At 36.9% G+C, this 27,424-nt stretch overlaps 1 protein-coding gene across 1 annotated transcript in view; it reads left to right on the top strand.

Annotated features, from left to right (window-relative positions):
- COL14A1 (collagen type XIV alpha 1 chain) overlaps positions 1–27,424 on the top strand; it is a 274,304-nt gene that overhangs the window by 146,629 nt on the left and 100,251 nt on the right. Inside the window, exons 25-34 of the mRNA XM_044684203.1 lie at positions 6,816–6,962; positions 9,659–9,724; positions 15,372–15,511; positions 16,462–16,585; positions 16,742–16,885; positions 18,271–18,435; positions 19,037–19,075; positions 19,257–19,395; positions 22,076–22,218; positions 25,451–25,560. Coding sequence (XP_044540138.1) covers positions 6,816–6,962; positions 9,659–9,724; positions 15,372–15,511; positions 16,462–16,585; positions 16,742–16,885; positions 18,271–18,435; positions 19,037–19,075; positions 19,257–19,395; positions 22,076–22,218; positions 25,451–25,560 — 1,217 coding nt within the window. The remainder of the gene's footprint in view (positions 1–6,815; positions 6,963–9,658; positions 9,725–15,371; positions 15,512–16,461; positions 16,586–16,741; positions 16,886–18,270; positions 18,436–19,036; positions 19,076–19,256; positions 19,396–22,075; positions 22,219–25,450; positions 25,561–27,424) is intronic.

Here is a 27,424-nt window from a genome sequence, read left to right on the forward strand (position 1 = left end):
TCTCTCTCTCTCTCTCTCTCTCTCTCTCTCTCTCTCTCTCTCTCTCTCTCTCTCTCTCCCCCCCCCTCTGTCTTTGCCACTCTGTGTCTGTGTATGTGTGTGTGTCTCTCTGTGTCTCCCTCTGTCTCTGTCTCTGTCTCTGTCTGTCTGTTTTTCTCTCTTTGTCTGTCTCTGTCTCTCTGTCTCTGTCTCTCTATCTCTCAGTCTCTCTACCTTTCTCTCCCTCTCTCTGTGTTTCTCTCTGTCTCTCTCTCTGTGTCTGTCTGTCTCTCTCTGTCTCTTTCTGTCTCTCTCTCTCTGTCTCTGTCTCCCTCCCTCTTTCCCTCTCCCTCCCTCCTTCTCTCTGTCTCTCTGATTTTATTGGGATCAGATTGCTTTTACAAAAAAATGGCCAGGCCTTCTATTCCAGACCAGAAGACACTCCAGGGAGAAATCTAACTCAATTCTTCAGTTCTCTCATGTGTTATTAAAGAGTCTTATCCTGAAGTGTCTCATTTCAGAGAGCCTGTGCCAGGTACTACTGTTTGTTCAGTAAATATTTTTCTCAAGGTCTTCATCACTATCTCACAGACCAGGCATGTATATTTTTTGAGATAAAATAACAATGTCAAAATAAGTCGGTGGAGAGACTGCTGGTGACTTCATTAGTATTGGGCACTTCTGGTATTGTGCTTCTGTTTATCTTAAAGTATTATTCTCCTACCACTTGAGAGGTTTAAATTTGGTAGTGCCTATAAGGAGAGGTCGAATGTCAGAGTGGATGGAGAGTTGGCCTTGGAGGCAGAAAGACTTCAGATCAGATAATAACTCTGATATCTATTGACTGTGTAACCCTGCACAAGTAACTCATCCTCTCAATGTTCCCCCACTTTTTCTCCACCTACATTTCCCCCTCCCCACATTCTCTAAAATTAGAAATTGCAGAGCATGTAGTAAACTTCATTAGTTGAAGGAAAGTCCTCATTGGAAGCTTCTCATGCTAATGAAACCATAGCACTATACTTATAAGCACTTATAAAACTCTAAGACTTTTTTAAAGAAAAATAAAAGATGCTAGGCAAATTTGGAATATCTTTATAGTCAAGCAAAAGAGGTTAGTAGAATTTGTTTTGGGAGGGACTTAGTGGCAGCTTGATTTAGATCAGCCAGCCACATGCCAAGTTCAAGACAGGGGCTTTTTTGACTTTGGTTCATTCTGAATCAGACCCCAGGGACAAAGCGGAGCTTGGGGGACTCAGAGACTCTTACAAGATGAGACTAATTATAGAGATGTTCTGGAGGTTCTGGTCTATCCTAGGTATTATCCTTGAGATAACTAATCATCAGAAGTAGAGCATGAAATCACCCGACAACTTAATTTGTCTCCAGCTGATCCAACCATGCCATCTTGGGCTCTTTTGCATAATGTGAGGATCTATGGGGTACGTAGCCATCCTCATTACCTTTCAGCATAAATGCAAGTTCTCTGATATTGTTCTATTTTTCTGGAGTTGAGAGCCCAAAAACTCCTGTGAAGAACAACTTCTTGCTGAACCTAAATTTGCTGAGTAAGTAATATTCAGAATTGAAGTCAGAGCTACAAAGGAGGTGGGAGGCTAAATTTAAAGCATAAAATGCCAGCAGCCCCCTTTCTCGGACTCTCTCTATTATCAGTCCCCACAGACTGATTTGGAGGGTAACAATCTGAGCTGTTGTTACCAGTACTTTTTGGTGTATCATGTTGGTAGCATCATCAACATTTGTCAGAACAGTTTAGATCATTTATTTGGTCTCAGCTCATAAAGAATGGAAGTGTAAATGTATTACAAAGATGATGTTTTTCCACCCTGGCCTATGAAAATTTCTAGCTGTCCCAAAAGGCAAGCCATAGTTCCATTTGATGCAATATTTCTGGCACATGACACTGGAGAAATCTATCACAATTTACCAACTACAATGTTTTACTTTAAAACAGCGCCAGTAGGCATGGAATCACACAAGCCAGAAACAACTCAGCCACTACACCCATTCTCATAAACCTTTATTATTTGTCTTGGGAATTACCCAGGAATAATTTCTTGATAATTTTACTGTAGCAATCATGATTCTCCAATATTTGAAAATATACTTTGATTTGGCAAAAACACAACAAACTCCTTTATCTTGCATTTTCTAGGAATCCTAAGGAAACTAACCTAAATGAAGGAAAAAATGATACCACTGTGTTCGATAGTGATTCAGTATGTCTTCTCCTTAATCCCATGAAAAGGAGGCAATAGAAGGTGCTCCATAACATTAAATAATGGAGGGAGCACTGAAGTTGGAGTTAGAGGACTTGAATTCAAATATTTTCTCTTATAATTAATACCTGTGTGAACTTAGAGAAGTTTATAACTGATTCTCATTTTCTTCATGTGTAAAATGAGAGAGTTGGATTAGATAGCCTTTAAGGCAACAGTGTGCTTGCAAATATTTTAATTAGTGGTTTTCTGAAAGAAAAAAAAGCATACCCAATACATTTTTAAGTTTAATCTACATCATTTACATTTTTAGCACTTTAAAAAATTTTTTTTAAATTGTTTTATTTTTAAACCCTTGTACTTCAGTGTATTGTCTCATAGGTGGAAGATTGGTAAGGGTGGGCAATGGGGGTCAAGTGACTTGCCCAGGGTCACACAGCTGGGAAGTGGCTGAGGCCGGGTTTGAACCTAGGACCTCCTGTCTCTAGGCCTGACTCTCACTCCACTGAGCTACCCAGCTGCCCCCTTTAGCACTTTTTAAAAGACTTTACAATCAACAAATCAATAAATCAAGTCCTGATTTTGTTGCCAATTTTTGAAGTCTAAAATTTAACTGAAAATTTAAAAATTTAACAATAAGCTCTCACAGTAGAAGCTGACTCTGGCATACCTCTGCTCTAAGGTCTCTTATGGATCTAAATATGTGCTCTTTGGATAAATATTCTCAGTATTATGAATATTAATAATAGCAATAGTATTTATATAGCACTTACAATGTGTCAGGCACTATGTTAAGTACTTTACAACTAATTGTATTCATAATTATTTATAATCTTGATATTTCAAGAGGTTCTGAGGGACATAAAGGGATAGACAAAGCAGCCAGAGGATGAGCAAACATGAAGCCCTGGACAAAATTAGGACAGTAGTACTTCCTCAAACCTTATTTCTTTTGATGTAGACGTCCAAGTTCTAGGGGTGAAAAAGACTGAAAACCACTCATTCATTTTTTTTAATGGATGATAGGATCCTAGTTATAAAGCTGTTTACTGATGCTTTTTATGGCAACATTGAAACTTCCCAAAATCACTCTCATCAGATCCTTATTTGTGAGTAATATAAACCAGCACAACACATGAAGACCTCTGTCTTTCAGATCCTCAAACCACTCCAGTATCTTTGCTAAGAAAACCTCAAATGGGGTCACAAAGAATTGTATCGAACTGAAACAACTGAACAACAATAACGCCACTCCATCAGAGGGGAAATAAGGCAGAACACTGGCTGCCAGTGAGAGATCATTCTTTCTGGAGAGGCAGCAAAAAGCCAAGATTCTAGCTTAGGTGCAGTGACCAAACAGCTCCGTGATCTCAGGCAGCTTAATGTAGAATCATAGAATGTCAACATTGGAAGCGACCCCAGGATTTAAAGCTGAAAGGGATTTTAGAGATAATCTTCCACTCTCCATAATCTTATAAATGAGGAAATTGAAGGCCAGAGAGATTGTGGTTTATATAAAAGCATAAAAAGTCATATATCCTGACCCAGAGTCCACACTTAATAAATTACCTGTGGATCAACTATTGACTGATAGATAATAGGCAGCAAGCCAGGATTTAAACCTATGTCTTTTGTCTCTGGATCCAATACTTTCCCCTCTATGTTGTGCTGGGTATTACCTATCTCACATGGTCTTTGTGGACATGAAATGAGAAGAAGGCATGTGAAATCATTCTAAGAAGTATAAAGGGGGAGCAGCCAGATGCACCCTTTCTCGCTGTGTAACTCTCGGCAAGTCACTTAACCCTCAATGTCTAGCCCTTTCCACCCTTCAGTCAATGCATAGTATTGATCTTTAATAAGGGTTTAAAATAATTAAAAATAATTAAATAATTAAAAATAAGGGTAAGGGTTAAAAAAAAGGATAAAGGGATAGGAACTGGACCTGTGAGTACATTGGTACAGAGAACTCCCTGATGAGGAAACAGCTTCTGTAAATGTGGGTTGGCACCTTTTCTTCAACTTAGAATCTTAGTGAGTTCCTAGAATCTCTAGAATACTGGAAGAGGTGAAATGATTTGCTTTTGTCAGAGACAGGTTATGAACTTGGGTTTTCCTGGATCCAAGAACAATCCTCTAACCACCACTTGTGCTCAATATGTTTCTTTAGTATAAAGCATAAGGCATTATATCAAGAATTTGAAAGGAATGAAAGATGCAGAAAATTTAAAGTAGTTATAGGCATTCTAACAGATATGATTTTTTAAAAAAGAAAATAATAACTGACATTTACAGAACATTTAGAGTTTATAAAACTCTTTTCGTACAATATTCCATTTGCTCCTATAATGTGAGATTGGCATGACAAGTATTATTAGCCTTATTTTCTACATCAGCCAAATGAGGGATAGGAACTTACTGAAGTCACTTACCACAGCTGGTAAGTGACAAATCCAGGACATATATCCCATTTTATTGACTCTGAATCTAGAGATTCAGTACAGTAGGAATGCAAATAGTCTCTCATGGAATTTAAATGGGGGCTAGGGAGATGCCCTGCCAGAATAGTCCTAGTGATCTGAGCAAAAAGGAAATCTATGCTTTGAGGGATTCCAGGACTCTAATGCTTTATGGAATGACAGGCAATTGGGAAGACTAGGACTTGGGATAAAAGGGGCCTGAATTCAAATCCTGCCTTAGATTCTTATTAGCTGCAAATTACCTCTCTTTGCCTCAGTTTTCTCATCTGTAAAATGCAGGTAAAATAGCATAATAACCCTTCCTCTCAGCGTTCCTATGGAGATCAAATAAGATAACATATGTAAACCCTTTGTGAATGTTTAAGTGCTGTATTAACATACTTCATAGTACCTGGAGGTCCACAATCAGCTTTATAAATGACAAAGAATGCCCAGATTCCAAGTCTTTATGTGTTCTAATCTTCAGGTAAGGGTTTAAACAATTATCAACCTAGACATCCTCAGGACTTAATTATGGGGCCAAAATAATTGGGTATCATTCTCAAAATCAAAAATCTTATCAAAATATCATTGGATATATTGGTGCAATGGAAAGAGTATTAGATTGGGAACCAGAAGACATGGTTCAAATCCCAGCAAGTTCCTTACCCTGGTTTGCCTCAGTTTCCCCATCTATAAAATGATCTGGAGAAGGAAATGGCAAGCTGGTATCTTTTCCAAAAATACCCCAAAAGGGATCATGAAGAACTGGGTATGACTAGTTGACTAAACAAAAATCACTTAGAGGATCCAGCTTAATAGTAATAACAATAACTACCCATATTCTTATAACAACTTAAGGTTAATGAAGCATTTTTCTCAGAACAGTTCTGTGAAGTAGATGCTAGAAATATCACTATTTCCATTTTACACACAAGTAAACTGAGGCCCCACCAAGTTCAATAATTTGTCCCAGGTTACACGGGTAAGGTACCCAAGACCCATGACTCCAAAATTATTGTTCTATCATACCACATAGCTTTGTAAGAATTCTTGGAAATTTTCATCATATTGGAACAAATTCTCCCAGTTTTGTGTTCACACGTAGAACATTGTTCCACTCTGACCTTGATGTTCTGGTATAACCCTTCCTTCTACAGTTAGCCTTCCCCTATTCCTGTTAATTCTAGTACCTTTCTCTGTTAATCATCTATTTATCTGGTATATGGCTTGTTTGTATATATTTGTTTGTTGTCTTCCCTTCTCAATTGTGAGCTCCTTGACGGTAGGGAGAGCCTTTTCCTTGTTTTTGTATGCATAGTGCCTAGCATATATTAGGTGTTTAATAAATGTTTATCAACTGACTACCTGAGGTTAACTTCACTTATATTCTATTTTAAGAGAGCTCAACCACACAAACATCCAGACCTACACAGCTACAAAATCGGAGATACACAATGATTCTTTGTTCAACAGAGGCATTACTTCACCATTCCTATAATTATAAACTTACTTAGGGTAAGGGACTAGGCAGGGATTCAATGACATAAGGAACTCCTGGGTGAGAAAACTCCTTCCACCAATCCAGGCCAGCATTTTCTTTTCCACTTGTGGCCTTCTATAGTTGCTCCTAACACTTAGAAATGACTTGTTCAGGGGGCAGCTGGGTAGCTCAGTGGATTGAGAGCCAGGCCTACAGCAGGAGATGCCGGGTTCAAATCTGGCCTCAGACACTTCCTAGCTGTGTGACCCTGGGCAAGTCACTTGAACCCCATTGGCTAACCCTTACCACTCTTCTATCTTGGAACCAATACACAGTATTGATTCTGAGATGAAAGGTAAGGGTTTAAAAAAAATAAAGAAAGAAATGACTTGTTCAGGGTCCTATAGCTATTATTAGTCAGAGGCAAGATTGGAACCCAAATCCTTTTGGCTTCAAGGCCAACTCTATCCAACAAGCCATGCTGCCCCTTTCAACTGATTTATGGACTTAAAATATGATTTACTTTATCAAAACTTAGTCTTCATGCTACCCTTCCACAATACATCTATGAAAACTTTGAGTCATTATAGATCATGCATGTAGAATGTCTAATTGCAAATAACATTTTTCTTCTTTTCTTTTTTTTCATCAAAGATGGGAGAAAGCAAGAAAATACCCTGGGTGGTGGGACATCTAGCCATTGTTTCTATGGACTTAAGCCTGATTCAGAGCATAGAATCAGTGTTTCTACACAGCTCCAAGAGATAACAGGACCTAGTGTAAGCATAATGGAAAGAACACGTAAGTGAACTATTTTTCTCTCTTATCCATTCATTCAGACAAACACTGGGGATTGGGGGAGGCACAGCCTGGTTGGCTCTTCAACCTTATTCCATTAATAAACATGTGAGCTATGGCAGTCGAAGAATACATGTAAGCAAAGTTCCACTCTTTTCTAATCATGAAATTCACTGCAGCTCCTTCACGGGTCCTCATTAGTATGAATTTTTCCACCCTTGGTACATGCTTCATAAAGGACTAGATATAGGTCCATAGGTTAACAAATTCCCAGCTACAATGACTCATATTGTAATCAGCATCCATAAAGAAAAATTTGTGGTATGTGGCAAGAGGAACAGGGTGTAGTAACTAGGTCCTGACATTAAACAATGGCATATTACCAGAGCCAAGGGGGTGGGAGTGGAGCCAATCAGTTCCCATCCATTGACCCTTGGAGGAGTTATTGCTAGCTTAAAAAACTTTCCCATTTTTTCCAACTTGGCTACAGATCTGATGTGCTGAAGGGGACACGCACAATTAAAAGAAGGCATTTTAAATTGTCCTTTATTTGAGAATTTGTGGGGAGCAGGGAAAGTGTTAGTTTCATGAAAACCACAAGTTTTCCCTTGATTTAAAGTCTGCATATATAGAACATTCCTTCATTTTAATGACTGTTCTGGGGGTAACTATGATTTATACAACTGCCCTATGCTGTACTTGGAATCTCCATGGAGGCAAGGAATTTTAAAGCTGTAAGTGACTGATTTCCTCTGTATTAGTACCTTTCTGAGTGTGTGGTTGGTTGTGCCTAGGTCTTTAAAGTCTCATTGGTTAATCCACAAAGACAGAGAAGCATCAACGATGTCACCTTCCTTAAAAAAAGAGGGAGACCAGTTATACAGCAAAGAGACTCCAAGAATTTGAGAGTCAGACGTAGAAGTTCAGGGCTAGATGGTAGATGATGCTTTAGAAGCTCAGAAGCTATCAAGTTCAACTTCATATTCTGGGGAAAATTTTCTACAGTATTCCTAGTGATTATGAATGGTTTATGAGTGGTATTCATTAGGAAGTTCTTGAATTACACTGAAATTTGTCTTCTTGCAACTTTTAACCTGTTGGCTTTTTGCCTAGCCTTAGGAACCAATCAAAGCAAATCTCTTCTTTCTTTTATCTAACATCTCTACACATCTCAGAACTTCTGTATGTATTTGATGAACAGCTCCTATTTAACACCATCTGGTCCCTGATGGCTCATTTTTCATTCAGTAGCTATGCAGTTGGTATACAGATACATTGTTTATGATCACTTCGGCAGACTTTAGAGCCACAGAGAGTCTATTTTACAATTTCACTTAAGTTTTGCCTTGCTTTGAAGAAAAACATTAGCAATGCCTTAATTTTTCATATTTTTATTGTATATGTGTATTGATGTGGGAGGAAGGTTGATAATGATTATCAATTTATCACTGCTTCCAAAGATTTGATGCAAATTGAATGCAATGTCTTTGGGGTAAACTGTAATGACTGCAAAAATTCATTGCACTAAAAATTCATATGAATTTATTTCATTATTGCTATTAGTTTAATAGTTGAGCTTCCTAGAATTTGGGCGGGGAGGTGGTATTGAGTCCATATAGTTCAATATCTATCTAATACAGATATTTCTTCCACATATCAATGAAAGTTGGTTATGAAGTTTTTGCTTAAACATTTCTAATGGTAGAAGATAAATTTTGTCATAAAGAAGTCTGTCAGATTGTCAGACAACACTGATGTCATAAAGTTCTCCCCTATTCTGAATTAAAATCTGCCTCCCTGAACATTTCTTCTACCAAGTGGTACTACTTACATTCTTAGAAATCACAAAAAACAAATCTTCTTTATTTTCCATGAATGTCTAGATTTTTGAAGTTATCTTAAGTCATCAATTTCAGTCTTTTTTAATTTCTAAAATTTCATTATTTATTTATTTAGTAGTGGTTAATTTTTTTTTTGAGTTCTGAATTTTCTCTGCTTCCTATTGACTCCCACCCCTTTTGAAAAGGCAAACAATATGGTGTCAATCAATCATGTATAGTCTTTTCTCTAGGCTAAGTAAACATACCTCCTTTCACTGCTCCTCATATAATTTGGCTTCTAACAGCTTAATAGATGTAACATTGATGTTGATGGATGTCAATGTTCTTTTTGAAATATAGCTTTCAGAATTTAACTCTGTACTTCAGAATTTTCAGATAATCTTAGAGAATGGTTGGACTTTTTCTTCTCCTGGTCTGGATTCTGATGGTGACCAGATCAACAGTATTGGAAGAAGTTCAGTTGAACAAGGATTGATATTCTGTTGTTAATTATACACAGGCTGAAGTTGGGATTCTGCCTTCTTTAGTGTTTGGACTTGGCCACTGACTAGAGCAGAAACGTGCTTTTCCAGTACCATTGCTGTAAATCAATGTTACAACCACTTTAGAGCTGACAATTCAACTAAATTTACTCCAGGTGGCTAAATGGAGTTATCTGAAAATGGTACCCAGGCCTTCTGTCTGCAGAGGAGGAGATAGATAAGCTAATTCCTACAAATGGTTGATAATCTATGATAGTCACAAAATTCTAAGGAAGAACAGATGGATGTTATTCAAAATAATTGAACCCATCCCAATTATTTTCTCTTTAATTATGTTGTCTTTTTTGGACTCTTTTTAATTTTCTCCAATTTCCAGGGCCAATTCCAACTCTGCCACCAGCAACAACCACGCCTCTTCCAACCATTCCCCCAGCAAAGGAAGGTAAGTTAATAATAATAATAATAATGATATACTTACAGCTTTGAATTTTTGTCATTACATTTAATTAATTAATCCAATTAATTAATTAATTAAAAGCTTAAGTGAGTAATCAACTTATCCTTTGTGCTATTTTACTATGCCTACTATTAAATTACTGATATAATCCAGTGATGGGCAAACTACAGCCCGCAGGCCAGATGTGGCCCCCTGAAATGTTCTATCCTGCCACTTGACATTATTCCTAATCTGATGAATACAATGAGTAAGATACAATACAATGAAAGTTTGAAAGAGTTGCCTTAGAAACAGACTGATAGATGAGCATTTCCTTTCCTTTGGCCCCCTTTTTAAAAAGTTTGCCCATCACTGAATAGTCTATTGATCAAATGAAATATATTTAATGCTATATAATTTTATGTGCTATATAAGTACAACAGAAATTATATTACATATTATAAATATTATATCATAAAATGAAATATTATAATTTGACCTATATTCTACACTAATTGCATATATGATACATTAATATTTTGTATCAGTATGTCATATGCAATAGTAACAAATATGTATTGGACTACATTGAATTAATGCCAAAGGAGCTGCATAAAGCCTTGATCTCAGTCCTGAAAGAGAATTATCTACTCCAAACAGTCCATTTTATTTCAATCTGTTCAACCTAAAGAATTTCAGCACTTCCCTGTTTCTACCAGGGAAGAAAAATTGGGAAGTTTGTGAATAAACATTTATGATTCTATTGTGAGGTTGCAATCTATGCTAGTGGAAGGTGTTCTCCAACTCCTGAAGTCAATCAGTCTTCAGTCACTGAGCTAACTGATGGAGATACAAAAACAGCAAAAGACTGTCCTTAAAGAGATCACAATCCGATAGAGGAAGGTGGGAGACAACATAAGATTGATTATATACTGGCAGTCTATATAGAGGGAAGGCACTAGAATTAAGAGGACTTGGGAATGGATTCCTGTAGTAGGTGGGATTTAAAGCTGGGGCTTGAAGGAAGCCAGCAAAGCCAGGAGATGGAGATGAGGAGAGAGAGCATTCTGTGAATGAGGGAGAGTCAGTGAAAATGCCAGATTTAGGAGATAAAATGCCTGGTTTGAGAAATAAACAGGAGGTCAGTGTCACTGGATTGAAGTGTACATGGGGATTTTATATTTGATCCTGGTGGTAATAGGGAACCACTGGACTTTATCAAGAAGGATAATAACATGGTTGAATCTGTTCTTTAGAAAAAGCACTTTGGCAACAGAGTGGAGGATAGAATTGGAAGGGAAAAAGCCTTGTGGCAGGCAGACTAACCAGCAGGCTATTGCAATAATACTTCAGACATGAGGAGATGAGGGTCTTTACCAGGGTGTTGGCCCTAGAAGAGAAGAGGGCATACTCGATAGGTGTTAAAAATATAAACAATCTTTGAGAATAAAGTAGGTAAGAAATAGCGAAGAGTAAAGGATGACAGCTAGGTTGAAAGCCAGGGGATAGGAAGGATGCTGTTGCCCACAAAAATAACAGGGAAATCTTAAATGGGGTGGGGGAAGATAATGATTTTGTTTGTACATGATGAATTGGAGATGTCTACAGGACATCCCCTTCAATATGTCTAATAGGCAATTGGAGATAGGAGACTGGAGATTAGCAGAAAGGTTTGGGCTGAATAAATAGATTTGAGAATTATTCACATAGAGATAATTGAATCCAGGGGAGCTAATGAGATCAATAAGTGAGGGGGAAGAGAATAGGAGAGGAGAGAAGAGAAGAAGAGAAAAGAAGAGAAGAGAGAACACTAGGTTCAGGAGAATAATAGACACTTGGTAGATTAATAAATCAACGGATGTTTCTATATACCAGACACAGTGGATCTAAAGGCATAAATGAAATAGTCCCTATTCTTGAATAATTTATATTTTATAATGGGAGATAACATGTACACATAATTATATGTAAAATAAATAGTGTATATTCATAACAAATCCAAGGTAATTTTTTTTAACCCTTACCTTCTGTCTTGGAGCCAATACGGTGTATAATATATAATACTGTGTATTGGCTCCAAGGCAGAAGAGTGGTAAGGAAGGCAATGGGGGTTAAGTGACTTGCCCAGGGTCACACAGCTGGGAAGTGTCTGAGGCCAGATTTGAACCTAGGACCTCCCGTCTCTAGGCCTGGCTCTCAATCCACTGAGCTACCCAGCTGCCCCCTCCAAGGTAATTTTGAAGAGGAGGAGACACTGGTAGTTGTGGGGGAACTAGGGGGGAAGTGAGGCTATCCCTTAGGGAATCAGGAAAAGTTTCATGTTCAGGAAGTAGCATTTGGCCTAAACTTAGAAAGAAATTAAGGGTTCTGAGAAGGTAGAGATGAGGTAGAAATGCACTCAAGGCATGGGTAACAGCCTATGCAAACCCAAAGAGATGGGAAATGGAGTGTTGCATGTTAAGGAACAGCAAGAAAGCCAATTTTGCTTGACCATAAAGGACAAGAAAGGAAGTAATATCTAATAAGGCTAGAAAAGTAAACTGGAGCCTAGTTGTGAGGGATTTTAAATGTCAATCAGAAGAATTTGTACTTTATCTTAGAATAACATGTAGTGTCATAGAACAAGTGATGGAGTCCCACCACTGTAGCTGATTTAAGAGGGGATGATAAGATCAGACCTGTGTTTTAGAAGTATCCATTTGATCAGTGTCTGGAGAATAGATTGAAGAATGTGAAAATATGAGTCTGTAAGTAAAACCTTATGTTGTGATTTTCATATCAATATATTAAAGCTTTGACTAGATCTATAAAACTACTGTTAGAAAATGAATGTACAGTTCAAATACTGGTATTTAATTTCCTCATGAATAAATACTAGCTTTAATGAATGAATATAAGCTTAAAATAAATAAATGACTTGCCTTTTCAACAGAATGGTAAACAGAATCCTAATGGACTTTCTAATTTTCTTTTTTGCCAGCATTAGCAAAGTTTTTATATAAAAATATTTTTTCTGACTTAAAAAAGAACATAAACCAAGCATCAGCAAATATTAATTGTGTGTGTATAGCTTATAAGTATGACTTTATGTAAGGGACCAATATAAAAGTGAAATAGTGTGTTTTAATGCTTTCTACGGGGTAGTTCTAGACTGTGTAATTCCTTTTCCACTATTCCACATTTCATTACTAATAAACTTTTTATTGAATATATGATTCTTAACTTTTTTTAGTTTTTAATTTCAATTTTGCTAGGAAATAAAGGCAATTTATCACTTTTGTGCTGGAACACTCATGACTCATAATTCCTTTCTGTCTTAAAATCAAACCATAGATTCATAAAATTTCATAAATCACACACTTTTTGAAAATAATCTTTCTAAATTCTTGTTGTCTTTGCCTCAGAGTTTATTCATGAATAATTTGAGAAGAACAAAAATTGCATGTAATTGATGAAGAATTGAAGGTGTGGTCAGGAGATTTCAGATCATTCAAGATGTAAATCTTTATTACACCACTCAATATGGTCAGTGATGATTATCCATATTAGTGGAAGGAAGGAGTGGCATAATTTAAAACACTATTCAACATGAATTTTTTTTATCTTTGGCATACTAGAGGTTCTTTAAAAAATAATAAATTTGCCTTCCTGCAGATGATGAGTTTTAATCTTATTGTAAAACTCATTTGGCTTTGGTAGTGGCCCACACATCCCAGTAATGATACACTCAACAATATCAAGCAGAGGTGGCCACAGATGTACTTAGTACAAGGGGAGGTTACTCTGTGATCGAAGAGTTGCTATGGATAATCCCTAAAACGAATAATTATGATTTGTCAGTAAGGCGAGCCATTTTATGTCTTCTGTCTGAAATTAGCTAGACTGGTGAATTGCTGTGATTGTTGTTGTTCAGTCATGACCAACTCTGGAACCCTATTTGGAGTTTTCTTGGCAAAGATAGTGGAGTCATTTTCCAGCTCATTTTACAGATGAAGAAACTGAGGTAAACAGGGTTAAGTTTCTTTCTCAGGGTTGCACAGCTAGTGTTTCAGGCCAGATTTGAACTCAGTGAGATGACTCTTCTTTACTCCAAGCCTTTAATCCACTGAGCCTCCTAGATACTCCAGCCAGGTGAGTTACAAATGCACAAAAATATGCATGAAGAAGACATAAATATATAGCTGGAAGGGAACTCAGAGATCATCTAGTGTGATCCTTAATTTTGCAGAAAAGAGGTCTTAGAAAGAGCAGTTAAGTGACCCAATTAAAGTGACATGGGCAATAAGCAACAGAGGTAGCACTTGAACCCCAATACTCCACAGGATTATTGTTTCTCGTGTTGCATTAGTTGGGCTGTCAGTTATTAAGTATATTTATTGAGCATCTACTGTATGCCAGGTACTAAGCTAAGTGCCGAGGATACAAAGAAAGACAAAAGGCAATCCCTGCCCTCGAAGAGCTTATGTTCTAGTAGGGACACAGCAAGCAAATAAATATGTACGAGCAAACTATATACAGAATAAATAGGAAATAATTAACAGAGGAAAGGCATTAGAAATAAGAGCGATTGGAAAATATTTCCTTCATAAGGGGAGATTTTATGCATTATGACATTTCTCTTATTCATGAAGAAATTCACATGAACATCACTGATGGATTTTTTTGTTGCTGTTGTTGTTATTTGGAGTGATCACTACTGTCATGTATGGCCTGGGTCAAGATTGCCACATTCGCAGTCCTGACTCCTTAACTCTTGACTGCACTGTCTTCTAAAACAACTAAAAAGAACCCAGAGGTATAACTAAAAAGAGCTATACTGCAAAAAAAAAAAAATAGAATCTGATTTTGTAGCCTTTCTCACAGTGCTCTATGCTAGGATATTGCTGCACAAAAGCAGCATAATGACCCAAATTTCTGCCTTACCTACCCTCTATTTAGACTTTCTCAAACCAAGTTTTGATGTAAGATCATAGACACACTTTCACCAGAATATACAGACTGAATTATTCTCTCATTCTCTTAAAACACTTTAACCATAAACTCAAGCTCCATTTATATTATTTTCTTGCTTTTAATAAGAGATTATGTCCAGAAAACTCCTTCTAAGTTCCTTTGACCTCGTACTCTCTACTTCCTCACTCAGATAGTATTACCTCTGATCAGAGCTTTTGTAGGAACTCCTGGATACTAGGAGCATGGTCAGGAAAGAGTATTCATGGAGCAGGATAAAAATGAATTTTCAATTTTCACATTATTCCTTCTGCCTTCAGTGAGTGGCAATGTATGATGATTGAGATGTTAAGACAAAGATTCTTACTCTGGGATCCATGAACTTCCAGTTCTGGGGATAGATTTCAAAGGGTCCAGGGATTTTCATGGAGAAAATAGATTTTTATTTTCACTAACATCTACCTAAAATTCAGAATTTCCTTAACTTATGAATTAAAAAAAAATTACTCTGCTTGTCAATGGACTCCACCAGACTGCCAAAATGGATTAATGACACAAAAATGGTTAAGAACTTCTGCCTTAAGAGAAATATAAATGGAGAATTTTTCCTCAAGTCATATCTTTCTGCAAGTTTGATGAGATGCCTTCAAATTTTGAGTAGTCGAATGTTATCTCTGATTCTCAAACAATTCTTGTCCTGCAGTTTGCAAAGCTGCCAAGGCAGACCTAGTGTTCATGGTGGATGGATCCTGGAGCATTGGAGATGATAATTTCAATAAGATCATTAACTTTCTATATAATACTGTTGGTGCCTTGGACAAGATCGGAGTGGATGGAACTCAAGTAAGTCCCACAAGTCAGTCATACCAATCCATCATTTTGTAAAAACTAAAGCCTATGAAAATACAGAAGTGAATCTGTTTTTTTTGTCTTCTATCTTTGTTTTGAGAACACACAAAAGCCTACAGTATTCCAGAAATAAAGGAAAGTGGTAGAAAATGGACCCACAGTGGTATTAACTCTTTCTGTAACATTCTCTCAACTGGACTTCCCAGATTTATATTTTCTTTAATATAAAGATGAGAGAAAAGTCATGTCTGTAGGCTTTCTGTTAGATGTCAGAAGAGTACACTATTTGGTTTTTAAGACCTGTATATATATATATATATATACATATATATCAACTGATACATGATCCAGTCCATTCTATTTCACATGGTAGTTTAAACAGTTAAAAATCCTGACTTAGATGAAAAATGGTTGATTTGATTACCATATAAAAATATAGTGTGTGTAAAAAATAGTGCCAGGGGAGCATGAGTTTGTAATTTTAAAAATATTTTCTTTTTTCTCCCTTATTACTCTCTTCAATTTTATGCAATCTCATAAATACCAAAGTGAAATCTAATGAGCCAGTGGTCCAAGATAACATTGAACTGGGAATATAGAGGTCTGGGCTTTTCCCAGCTCTTACTTTCTGACCTTTGTTGACTTAAGTGACTACTTTACACCATGATTTTCTGATTTATAAAATAAGATTCTATCAGCTATATGTGTTTCATATGGAGGTTGTAAAATGACTTTCTTATCTTCATAGACCATTTGCAGGAGAGGAAGGCAGTATTTTATTGGTTCTCAATTTATATCTCTATTATATACATATATTATGTAATTGAGTATGTACTTGTATTTCAACAAGTTAAATTATGAGATAAATTAAGTAAAAAGTAAAGGCTTATTCATCCCTAAAATGTTATCTAGTCTGAAATAAAAAATATACCTTCTATCCCCAGGTGTCCATTGTTCAGTTCACTGATGATCCCAGAACAGAATTTAAGCTAAATACATATAAAAGCAAAGACACTCTCCTTGAGGGGATTAAGAATCTTTCCTACAAAGGAGGAAATACAAAAACAGGTGAGGAAAAGCCCCAAAGAATAAATGCTAATTAATTACTGAAAACATTTTTTGAAGTCTATTTATTTAGGGAAGTTTTGTTAAAGATTCCAGGTTTTTTGGTTGTTTTTAGTGAGGGTCATTCTGCAATTGAGCCCTTTACTTTTTATTTTTCAGGAAAAGCACTTAAGCATGTTCGAGATGCCTTGTTTACTGCTGAAGGAGGAACAAGAAGAGGCATTCCCAAAGTTATTGTGGTCATTACTGATGGCCGATCACAGGATGATGTAAATAAAATTTCCAGGGAACTGCAACTGGAAGGTAATTTTATATATATATAATTATGTTAGAAATAATTCAATAAATATTAATTAAGCAGCAACTATATACAGAAGCCTGTGTTTTTTTCTGGGACTGATACAAAAATAAATGGAGGCATGCTCCCTGCCCTCATGAAGTTAATAGTCTAGTAGGAGAATATCACATACACATACATACATGAATAACCTAATGCAAAGTGATGTGTAAGAAATTCAGAAGGCAAGTGCTCCACAGGAGAAAAATCACTTCTGATTTGAACAGTGGGAGGGGCAGATCAATGAAAAACTTTATGGACAATTTGAGTTAAGTCTTAAAGGATTTCAATAGGTAGAAATCAGGATAAAGATTATGCTATTCTATGAGCTGTGAACACAATGAGAGAAGGCATGGAAATGGGACAGAATGGAATGTGAACAGAGGTTATCAGAGAGTACTATTTGGTTAGAGCATAGTAGATATATAGGTGATGAGTATGAGATAAAGCTAGAGAGTTAGGTGGTATCATATGATGGAGAACCTGGATCATCCCCGAGTGCCATATTAAGAAGCTTGATATTAATAGGAGATTGGCATTCAGTGACAAGTTACAGAGAAGTGATGTGATCAGATATTCATATCATGAAGACTATCTTCAATCCAATAGGTTGTGAGGAGAGAAAGTTGAGGCAAATTAAAAGATTATTTACACCTTTTTTGGATTTCCTTTGCATACTAAAATGTTCATACTTGTTGATGTTTACTAAATTCATAACAAAGAAAATTTTAAGTAAAAAGAAGAAAAAAGGTTAATCAAGTCTTATTAATGATGGGCAGGTCTTCTGGACACTCTGCAGCATTATTTCTATATAAATGAGAAATTTTGGATTACATCTTTTCAAGTATTATGTTGTTTATTGCCATTTCCAAGCTACCTAACATACAAAATGAGTCATGATGATTTTTTAAATTTTTTAAAATTATGGTTTCAGTTTGGTATATCCATTTTGATGAATTATAGGGAATATATATTTTACTATTTTGGACCCAAAATAACAGATTTCTAGATTTTAGAGCTTTACTCTTCCATTTATAAGAAAGGAAATTAAAGTACAGTGACTTGCCTAAAGTCACATAGGAAGAATGATAGGATTGTAGAATCAGAGTGGAAAAGACCTTGAAGCTACCTAGTCTACCTTCCCCTCATTTTACAAATGATAAAACATGCCCAGAGAGATTAAGCATCTTGCCCAAGGTCACACAGATATTAAGGGATGGAGGCAGGATTCAAACCCAGATCATTTGACTCCAAATCCAATTCTCTTAAACAGAAACTAGCTGTCTTGTTTTGCTTGAATTTTCCCCCTCCTCTTCACACTAATCGGAAATCTGCCCTCCTTCTTCCCCAGGCATCAGCATTTTTGCGATTGGTGTGGCTGACGCAGATTATGCAGAACTGGTTAGCATTGGCAGCCAGCCCAGTGCAAGACATGTCTTCTTTGTCGATGACTTTGATGCCTTTAAGAAAATTGAAGATGAGCTGATTACTTTTGTCTGTGAAACCGCATCTGCAAGTTAGTTCTTTGAATCTGTGCTTGCTTATTCAGTGGGTGCTTACAGGCTGAAGCAGTTAATCCTTGTTAATAATGAATCCCATACTGATTTAAGGATGAATTGTTAACTTGACAAAGGCTTTCATAATATCTTTCATTGCAGATGTTACTTTTTTAGAAGAGAGAACAAGGGAATTTTGCTGAAACCTTTGTTCTTCCCATTTCAGGATTTTTAGGTTGATAAAGACTCCCTGAACAAATGGTGTTGGCTTTAAAGACCAGCTTGATTCAGAAGAGCTCCTATAAATACTTTTCAGAAAAATACCAGCAGGTTTCCTCTCTCCTCTTGCTCATCGCTGCCCATTTACTTTAATGGGCATCACGCACAGTGAGAGGAGAATAGAATTATGGGGCTTTGCTTTTAATAGCGATGGTTAGTTGAAATGTTTGGTATCTTTGGAAAACCAGAGAAAATAATAGCCACATATGCCTTGGTGGTTCCAAAGTAATTAATCTTCAGAGAAATGATTTAACATCTTTTTTACATTGCTGGGAAGGGATGGAGATGAGGAAAGTACATTTGGAAGCATCTCTAAGTGACCTTCCTTTTTTTCCCTTTTAGCTTGCCCTCTGGTCAATAAGGATGGCAACAGTCTTGCAGGTACAGTGCTATTTTGCAAATGCCAGAGGATAAAATGAATACTATCTCTTGTCCATTTATTTCATTGAAGCTTATTTATTTTACTTGTTAAGAACACAGCTCTAATCTGGAGATGTGTTTTCTTTTCTGTTATTGTCCATTCAACCCAACTCTGACTTGTTCAAAATATTGTGCTTTTCAGGATTTAAAATGATGGAACTCTTTGGTTTAGTTGAAAAGGATTTTTCAGCTGTGGAAGGGGTTTCTATGGGACCTGGCACTTTCAATGTGTATCCATGTTACCAGCTACATAAAGACGCTCTGGTTTCCCAGCCAACCAAGTATGTTTGTTTTAATTTCAGAATATCAAAGTCATTATTTTTTCTGATCTCAAAAAAGGAAGTTGTTTCATGCCATCATTGTCATGAGGCGCTTGGGAATATTCTTAGTAGAATGATACCAAATGTAATTTTTAAAAGAGAGAATAAGTTCTCAAAAGTTTACTCATAGCCTTTGTATGCCAAATCTGTGTCCTTTTTCTGCCCCATTTTCCCTGTGAAGTTGTTTATATAATGTTCTACATACATTTTCCATACATTAAAAAATAGACTATAACTGTACCCCTCAAAAAAAGTTTGTGGATACTCAGGCTGCAAGCTGGTGCAATGGGGAGAGCGATAAACTTGGAATCAAGAAGACTTGAGTTTGAATCCAGCTTTAGACACTTAACATCCTTGTGACCCTGAGCAAGTCATTTAGCTTTCTTAGCATTAGTTTCCTTAGCTGTAATAACATCTATCCCAGCTGGGTTCTTATGAGAATTAAGCTAGTTATTATGAAAAGTAGGATAGTGTTCTCTCTTCAAACTTTTCTTATCTTAGCAGTTTCTTTGCTGGTGCCGGCAAACATTCCTAGATGTCTCCCACCCTTAAGAACAAATCCTCCCTAAATCTTAGCATCTCCCTAGCTGTCCTTCTGTATTTCTCTGTTTCCTCTCAGCCAGAATTCTTAATTCAGTATTTCCGCTTCCTCCTCTCTCCCTCTTTAGTATACCCTCTTTAATCTGACTTCTGACCTCACTATTCAACTGAAGTTGATCTCTCCAGCATTATCAATGATCTCTTAAAATACCTTATCTAATGACCTTTTCTCAGTCTTCAACCTTCTCAAACTCTTTGTCATCCTGGACTCCTCATTTCTATCAACTCCACATTACCCAATTCTTTTCCAAATCTTGCATTTCTATCTCTACAGCATCTCTTCCATATATTTCCTTTTCTCCACTCACACAGCTATTCTCCAATTAAATCTCTCAACCATTTCTAGACTGAATTATTGTCACAACTTACTAATTTGTGTTCCTGCCTCAAATATCTCCCCACTCCAATTCATCCTCCACTGAGCCCCCAAGGAGACTTTCCTAAAGGGTTCATTTGACCAAATGACCCTCCATTCTTTGGAGTCTATTAGTTCACCATCAACTCTTTTTCAAATAACTAAATTCTTCTGACATTTAAAATTTCACAACCAGACCTTTAAATATTTCTGCGACCTTCTTACACAAACATTACTCTTCTTCATACAGTCTATATTCTAGTTGATCTAGTGATCTATTGATCTATTGATTAATGATCTAGTTACTATTCTTAGTCCATCTCTATGCCTTAATACTAGTCTCATCTCTTTCCCTAGGAACCACTGGCTCTTCTGAAGTTTGCCTAAATGCCACCTTCTGCATGAAACCTTGCCTGACCCCCTTGTTGCTAGCACCTTCCTCATCAAAGTTACCTCGTACCTGCTTTGAATATATCTTCTGTATAACTATATAGATGTGTGTGTGTGCTTTGTGTGTACCTGCAATTAAAAAAAACCCTTACCTTCTGTCTTAGAATAAATACTGTGTTTTGATTCTAAGGCAGAAAAGTGGTAAGGGCTAGGCAGTAGAGATGAAGTGACTTGACCAGAGTCTTACAGATAGGAAGCATCTGAGGCCAGATTTGAATCTAGGACTTTCCTTCTTTAGGACTGGTTCTTAACCCACTGATCTACCCAGCTGCTTCTGTACCCACATATTTATATATTGGCTCTCCCATTAGAATATAAGCCCTTGAGGGAAAGAATTATTTCACTTCTATCTTTGAATCCCCAGTTCTACCATGCTGCATGGGACAGAAGAAGTATTTGATAAAGACTTCAATGATTAATTTATTGAGTCAGATTGGAATGAGAAAAAAAAACACATCTTTTCCCCAACTTATGAAAATGTAATTCTATCCAAAAAACAACAAATTTCAGATCAATGTTCATTACAGTGATTTTCAAGGACCATCCACATATTTTTTGTTGTGCTCTCCTATAATAAATGCTGTTGGAAGGCTATAAGCTTTAGACTTAAAAATATTTTTGTTATTTGGAAATTTTTATTCTCTTAGCATTTATGATGATATTATTTAATCTGTCAAATGTATTTTCATGTTGATATCTAAGATAATTATTAAAGAGCCTCTTATTTATAGAAATTAATGTTTTAATTAATAGGGATGATATTTGTAGTAGGTAATTGAACAAAATTATTCTAAGAAATATATTACTGAATCGTAGTATCTTAGAGTTAGGAGGATTATAGGATCAAAAAAAAAACATAAATTGAGTGTTGGAAGGTACCATTTGAGGTCACCCAGTCCAACAGTCTCATTTTACAGATGAAGAAACTGAGGTCTAGAGAAATTAAGCTACTTAGCAAGGTAGTGCCAGAGTCAGAATTCAAAATCTCTGGCTCCAAGTCTAGCACTTTTTTTCGCCATACAAGGGACTTGAAAATAATCTAATCCAACCCCCAGTTTATTTGCCAAATAGACCTACAGAAGCTAATGCAAGACTGACCACATAAGAGGATAAGAGACTTAATGAAAATGATGTTTGGACAAATGGAATTTGGGAGTGTAGTCTCATATCCTCAAGTCATCTTTTATTTCTGTAGAGTTATTATTTAAAACATTGTGATGTTCTCTCCTCTGACAGATATTTGCACCCAGAGGGATTGCCTTCAGACTACACCATCTCTTTTCTATTCCGGATATTGCCTGATACTCCTCAAGAACCATTTGCTCTCTGGGAGATTTTAAATAAGGATTCTGATCCACTCGTTGGAGTCATCTTAGACAGTATGTATTTTCATTTGGATATTATTTATAAATGTGTGTATGCCATTTAGGCAGCTAGATGGCTCAGTCGATAGAGTGCTGGGCCTGAGTTCCAGAAAGACCTGAGTTCAAATTTGACCTCAGACACCAGCTATGTGACCTGGAGCAAGTCACTTAATCTCTGTTTGCCTTAACCCACTAGAAATGGAAATGTCAGACCACTCCAGTGTCTTTGCAAAGAAAACCTCATGGAAAGTATGGTCTATGTAGTCATAAAGAGTCAGATATGTCTGAACAACAGCAACAAAATATGCTTCCTTTTGTTGTTGTTAAGTTGTTTCAGTCATGTCTGACTCTTTGTGAATACATTTGGGGTTTTCTTGGCAGAGATACTAGAGTTTGTTTGACATTTCTTTCTCCAACTCATTTTACAGATGAGGAAACTGAGGCAAACAGGGTTCAATGACTTGCCCAGGGTCACATAGCTCAAAAATGTCTGAGGCCAGATTTGAACTCAAGTCTTCCTGTCTCCAGGCCTGGCATTCTAATATACTGTGCCACCTAGCTGTCCTTTACTACCTTATGATAGAAATGTTAAAAACCAGATGCCATGTGGTCCTCCTTGCAAAGATCTGTGCTTTTTATCCACATGGGTATCCTTGATACCAATGCAGATTATAACCCCTCCTCACCTTAATAAAGGATCTCCATAAGTCGTTGCAACCAAAAATAATTTATTACTTGGTGGCTATCATTTGGACTGGGAGCCTCTGAGCATAGTGTAATAATTAAAAATGTGTTTGACAAATATAAGAATTTAAAAAAGGTTGTGGTCACCATTTATAATTAAATATTAAGTCAGTAGGATACTAATAGCTTTAGTAGCTTCATTATAGCAAAATAGTGATAGTGAGTGAGGGAAATGTAAGAAGGAGGTAGAAAATATTGCCTAGCTAAAAATACCCTAAGTCCGGGTCCAAGTCCTCCAGACCATGAATGCAAATCTTGCCAGCCCACCAGAGTGTCTCCAGTCAGGTGTTTCAACAACCAAAGACCAACACTGAAGAGGCTGAGCCAAAAAGGGCAGTCTTTCCTGCCAAGGAGGCAAGAGTCTTACCCAAGTAAGCATTGCTCTTCAGTCCCAGTCTCCAATGCAGAAAACCATTTAAATCTTCACCAGAATCCAAAGTCCGAATCAGGAAGCAAAAATCTGAAGCCACAAAGAAGAGCCTGAGCCGCCACCAGAACGAGCTGCCGAAAGCCCCTGAATTCCTCAAGCCACCAACGCAGAATCACCACACAGAAGAATCCCTCTTTCAGCAAGAGTCACGAACACAGTAGAAATCCAACACGGAGACACCAACCAGAAGTCTTCTCTCAGCAAGAGCCACCAAGGCAGCAGAATGAATCATAATGCCCTCGGCTGGCTTTTATAAGTAGGCTTCTCCAAGTCACTTCCTGTCATTCTGGTTTCTATTTTCTTTCACTGTGGGCAGGTCTATAACATCTCAGGAACCAATCAGAGTTTCTTAATTTGCCAGGAAAATTAAATTTAAAAACTCCAATTGGTTCCTGAGATGTGATATACCAGCCCACTCCAGTGCCTGTGGGATCCACCTCTAGTCCTCTGAGGGTGTGAACTTTTATCAAAGGATTCACAGGTTCATGACTGATTTAAGTTAAAAGGGTGGAACACTCCAAATACTTGATTAATTAAGTTGAGATAAAAAAAATTTCTTTCATAAAGCCAGGCCAGTCATCATGTGTTGTCTGCAGAGGCTAGGGTCTCTGCTACCATCATAAGGCCTCAGAAGAGAACTTTGGATAATACTTTACATTTATAGAATTCTTTCACATGCATGATCTCTTTGAATCCTTATCTCATGAGATACACAAAGTGGATTTTGTCCCCCTTTTAAAGACAGGAAAACTGATCCTCAAAGAAGTTAAATGGTCTGCCCAAGTATATAGGCAACACTTGGACTTGTGCTCTGACTTTTCATCTAATATTCCTCCTACTAAATTTTGAACTGAAGGGTCACTTTATGTCCTTATATGAACTCTGGCTTTATCGTTGGTTTTCAATGGTAAGTTCCAAAAAGGTTTTAGTAAAAGTCCTGGTAATAGACTGGATTGGCTTTCTGGGCTGTAGACTCACTAACAAAAGCTCAGAACTAGTTGAGTGACTATTTAGTTATTGATTTTTTGACCTCAGCAAGCAATGGCACAAAGGAAAACACAAAATGGCCCTCAATCCTATGTAACCTCTTTCTGTTTCTTTAGTGATGGTGTCCACCCATAGGCCAGTTGCAAAATGGAATGGTGGAGATTGAGAATTATAGTGTTTATTCTGTAGTGGATGCTGGTAAAGCATTTATTAGATGCTCCCCATGTGCTTGGTGCCATGCTACAAAAGTTGCCCACATGAGACATTCATGTAAAGTCTGTGTCACTTGCAGTGAGTATAGACCTATTAAAGCCTAAGATTGAAACCAAAAAGATTCCACTAATAGAATTTGTCAGCTATTGAGTTTTGAGTTCTGGATAATTCAAAAGATTGGGATCTCATAGACTCATTGCCTTAGAAGAGAGAAAGATGACAGAAATCTGCAACTCAACCTGACTAAGCATCCTTCAAGCCTGAACTGTGGAGAGGAACAAGTGATGGTAACAAGGTACAGTGGAAATAATTCTCTATTTGGAGTCAGAGGACTTGGATTAGAATCTGCATCTACCATAAACTATTTGTGTGAAGTCAGAATGTTCAGAGTTTAGACTTTGACTTCCTCCTTGGAAAACTGATTTTTGACTTTGATGGATGGAGAACTGTAAGTGTTCGATGGAGAGCAATCCTGGAGAGTGGCAAAGGACTAACTAATGGCAAAGGTTTGGAAATCATTTTGGGTTTATTGTTGTTTAAAATCCTTATGTTCTGTCTTAGCATAAGACAGAAGAGCAACAAGGGCTGGGCAATTGGAGTTTAGTGACTTGCCAAGGATCACACAACTAGGAAGAGTCTGAGGCCAGATTTGAACTCAGGTCTTCCAAACTTTAAGCCTGGTAGCCCTAGCTACCCCTTTGATAACCAATTTGTACTTAACTCTAAAATGTGTTTCAATTTAGTTTGAAAGGGCCACATTCCTTTCCTCAGATCTGGGGAAGAAAAATCATCCACCAATTTTATGATGGATTCATGCTTTTATGATGTTAATCTTTATTCTATTCAAAGAACATTCTTTCTCCCACTAAACAGATGGAGGCAAGACAATTACTTACTTCAACTATGATTACCAGGGGGAATTTCAAACTGTTACCTTTGAAGGACCTGAAATTAAGAAAATATTCTATGGAAGTTTTCACAAGGTTAGTCATTTAGGTTTTATTATTACACAGTGTTGGTCAAAGTAAGAGAGTTAATAAAATATATGTGTTAATGTGTGTGTTTTGTACAAAATTGTAAAAGCGTAACATGTCTACTTGTAAAGATTTTGATATTAAGTAAGACAACCTTCCCTGAAGGATGTTGCATTCCTCCTCTGAAAATGTCACCTGTAGCCACAGAACAAAAATATTCATATATGTTGAATGGAAAGGATTGATGGTCTTTTTGATTACTTCTGCACACACAGATAAAAATGTTTGCAGTTGAGTCATTTTGGGAGACCAGTCTATACACACACACACAACACACATTATTCTTTGTCCTTATTTTAACCGTTTGACACATGTGACCTAAGTCTATTACTTAAATTTTTTTAACTGTAAGACAGAACTCCAGGAACAAAGCAACATAGTTTTTAAAATTGGAAGGAACTTTAAAAGTCATCTAGTCCAACCTCCCTCATTTTAAAGATAAGGAAACTGAGCCCCAGAGAAACTTGCCTAAGGTCACCTTGAAGGCAAAGTATAAAAGGGCTGGGGATTGGACTCATGTTCCATTACTCCAAGTTCAGTGCTCTTTCCATTGTACTATTCTATGCTACCTCTACTAAAAAATAAATGAGTCTCCACTGAAAAATATCTCCAGAACCTATGAATTAGAACTCTGAGGATTCATTGTACCAAAGAGCCATTGGGAAAAACTATTTTTGACCCTTTTATGTGTTTAGTTAAGGATCTTCTTTATGAACCTCATTGCTATGGTGTAACTTATGAGTTGTAAAGAGTGGAAAACTCCCCAGTTAACACACATACACACACAATATACATTCTCATGTATGTGTGAGTGTAAAATGTTCTTTAGCTCTCCTAGCCCAGAATTATATTAAATTGAATTAGTCTAATATCTTAAGAGAGGCAAAGGATCCAGGACACAGGAATTAGGTCCCCACTTAACTCTGCCCTGACTCTGACCACATCTAGTCTAAATGTGTCATCTCATTAGATTGTGAGCTGGGCAGAGACTGTCTTTTGTCTCTTTTGGAATCCCCAGTGCTTAGCGGGCAAGTAGCACATATTAAATGCTTAGCAAATGCTTGTGGATTGATTAATTAAATTAGAAATATGGAGGTTAGGCATGCTATGAGACCTTTTGCCTCACTGATGTGGTACCTAACACATTTTTTCCCACTTTCCATTAGTGACATTTATTCATTTGGCATGATTTGATTTCTTAAGCTTTCTTCTAAATCTGTCATGATTTCTTTTTAGCATATAGCCGATGGTACTAACAGGGGTGACCTGGGATTATGTAGCTTAGAAAGAAGACGATTTAGGGGGTAAATTTGTTAGCTGTCTTCAAATATCTGAAAAAGATGTCACATGGAAGAGGAATTCGTTTTGTTTGGCTTGGCATCCGAGGGCAGGACAAAGAACAATGGGAGGAAATGGCAGAAAGGCTGAGTTTAATTTTACACAAAGGAAAACTTCCTAACCTTTTAGAGTTGCCCAAAAGTAGAATGGGCTGCCAAAAGACCTAGTACTGATTGAACCCTTCACTAGAAATCTTCAAGCAAAGACTAGAACACAAATTGCCAGGAATGTTTAGAGAGGATTCTCCATCAAGAACAGAACTGAAGAAATCTTATAAGATTCCTTTTCTTCCTCAAAGATTCTGTGATTCTTAGCTCTCATTTTCTTAATATATGCCATATTCTGAATTTTGAGATTAAGTTGAAAGATTTCAGATCTCTGATCAATGTAGTGACCAATCACGAATTTGTGGTTAAGAATGCCTTTCACCTCAAGACAGGAAGGTGGTAGAGCAAAAATCTCAAGTGAGCCGTAT

Source organism: Gracilinanus agilis, chromosome 1 (genome assembly GCF_016433145.1).
Source record: "Gracilinanus agilis isolate LMUSP501 chromosome 1, AgileGrace, whole genome shotgun sequence".
NCBI classification, from domain to species: domain Eukaryota; kingdom Metazoa; phylum Chordata; class Mammalia; order Didelphimorphia; family Didelphidae; genus Gracilinanus; species Gracilinanus agilis.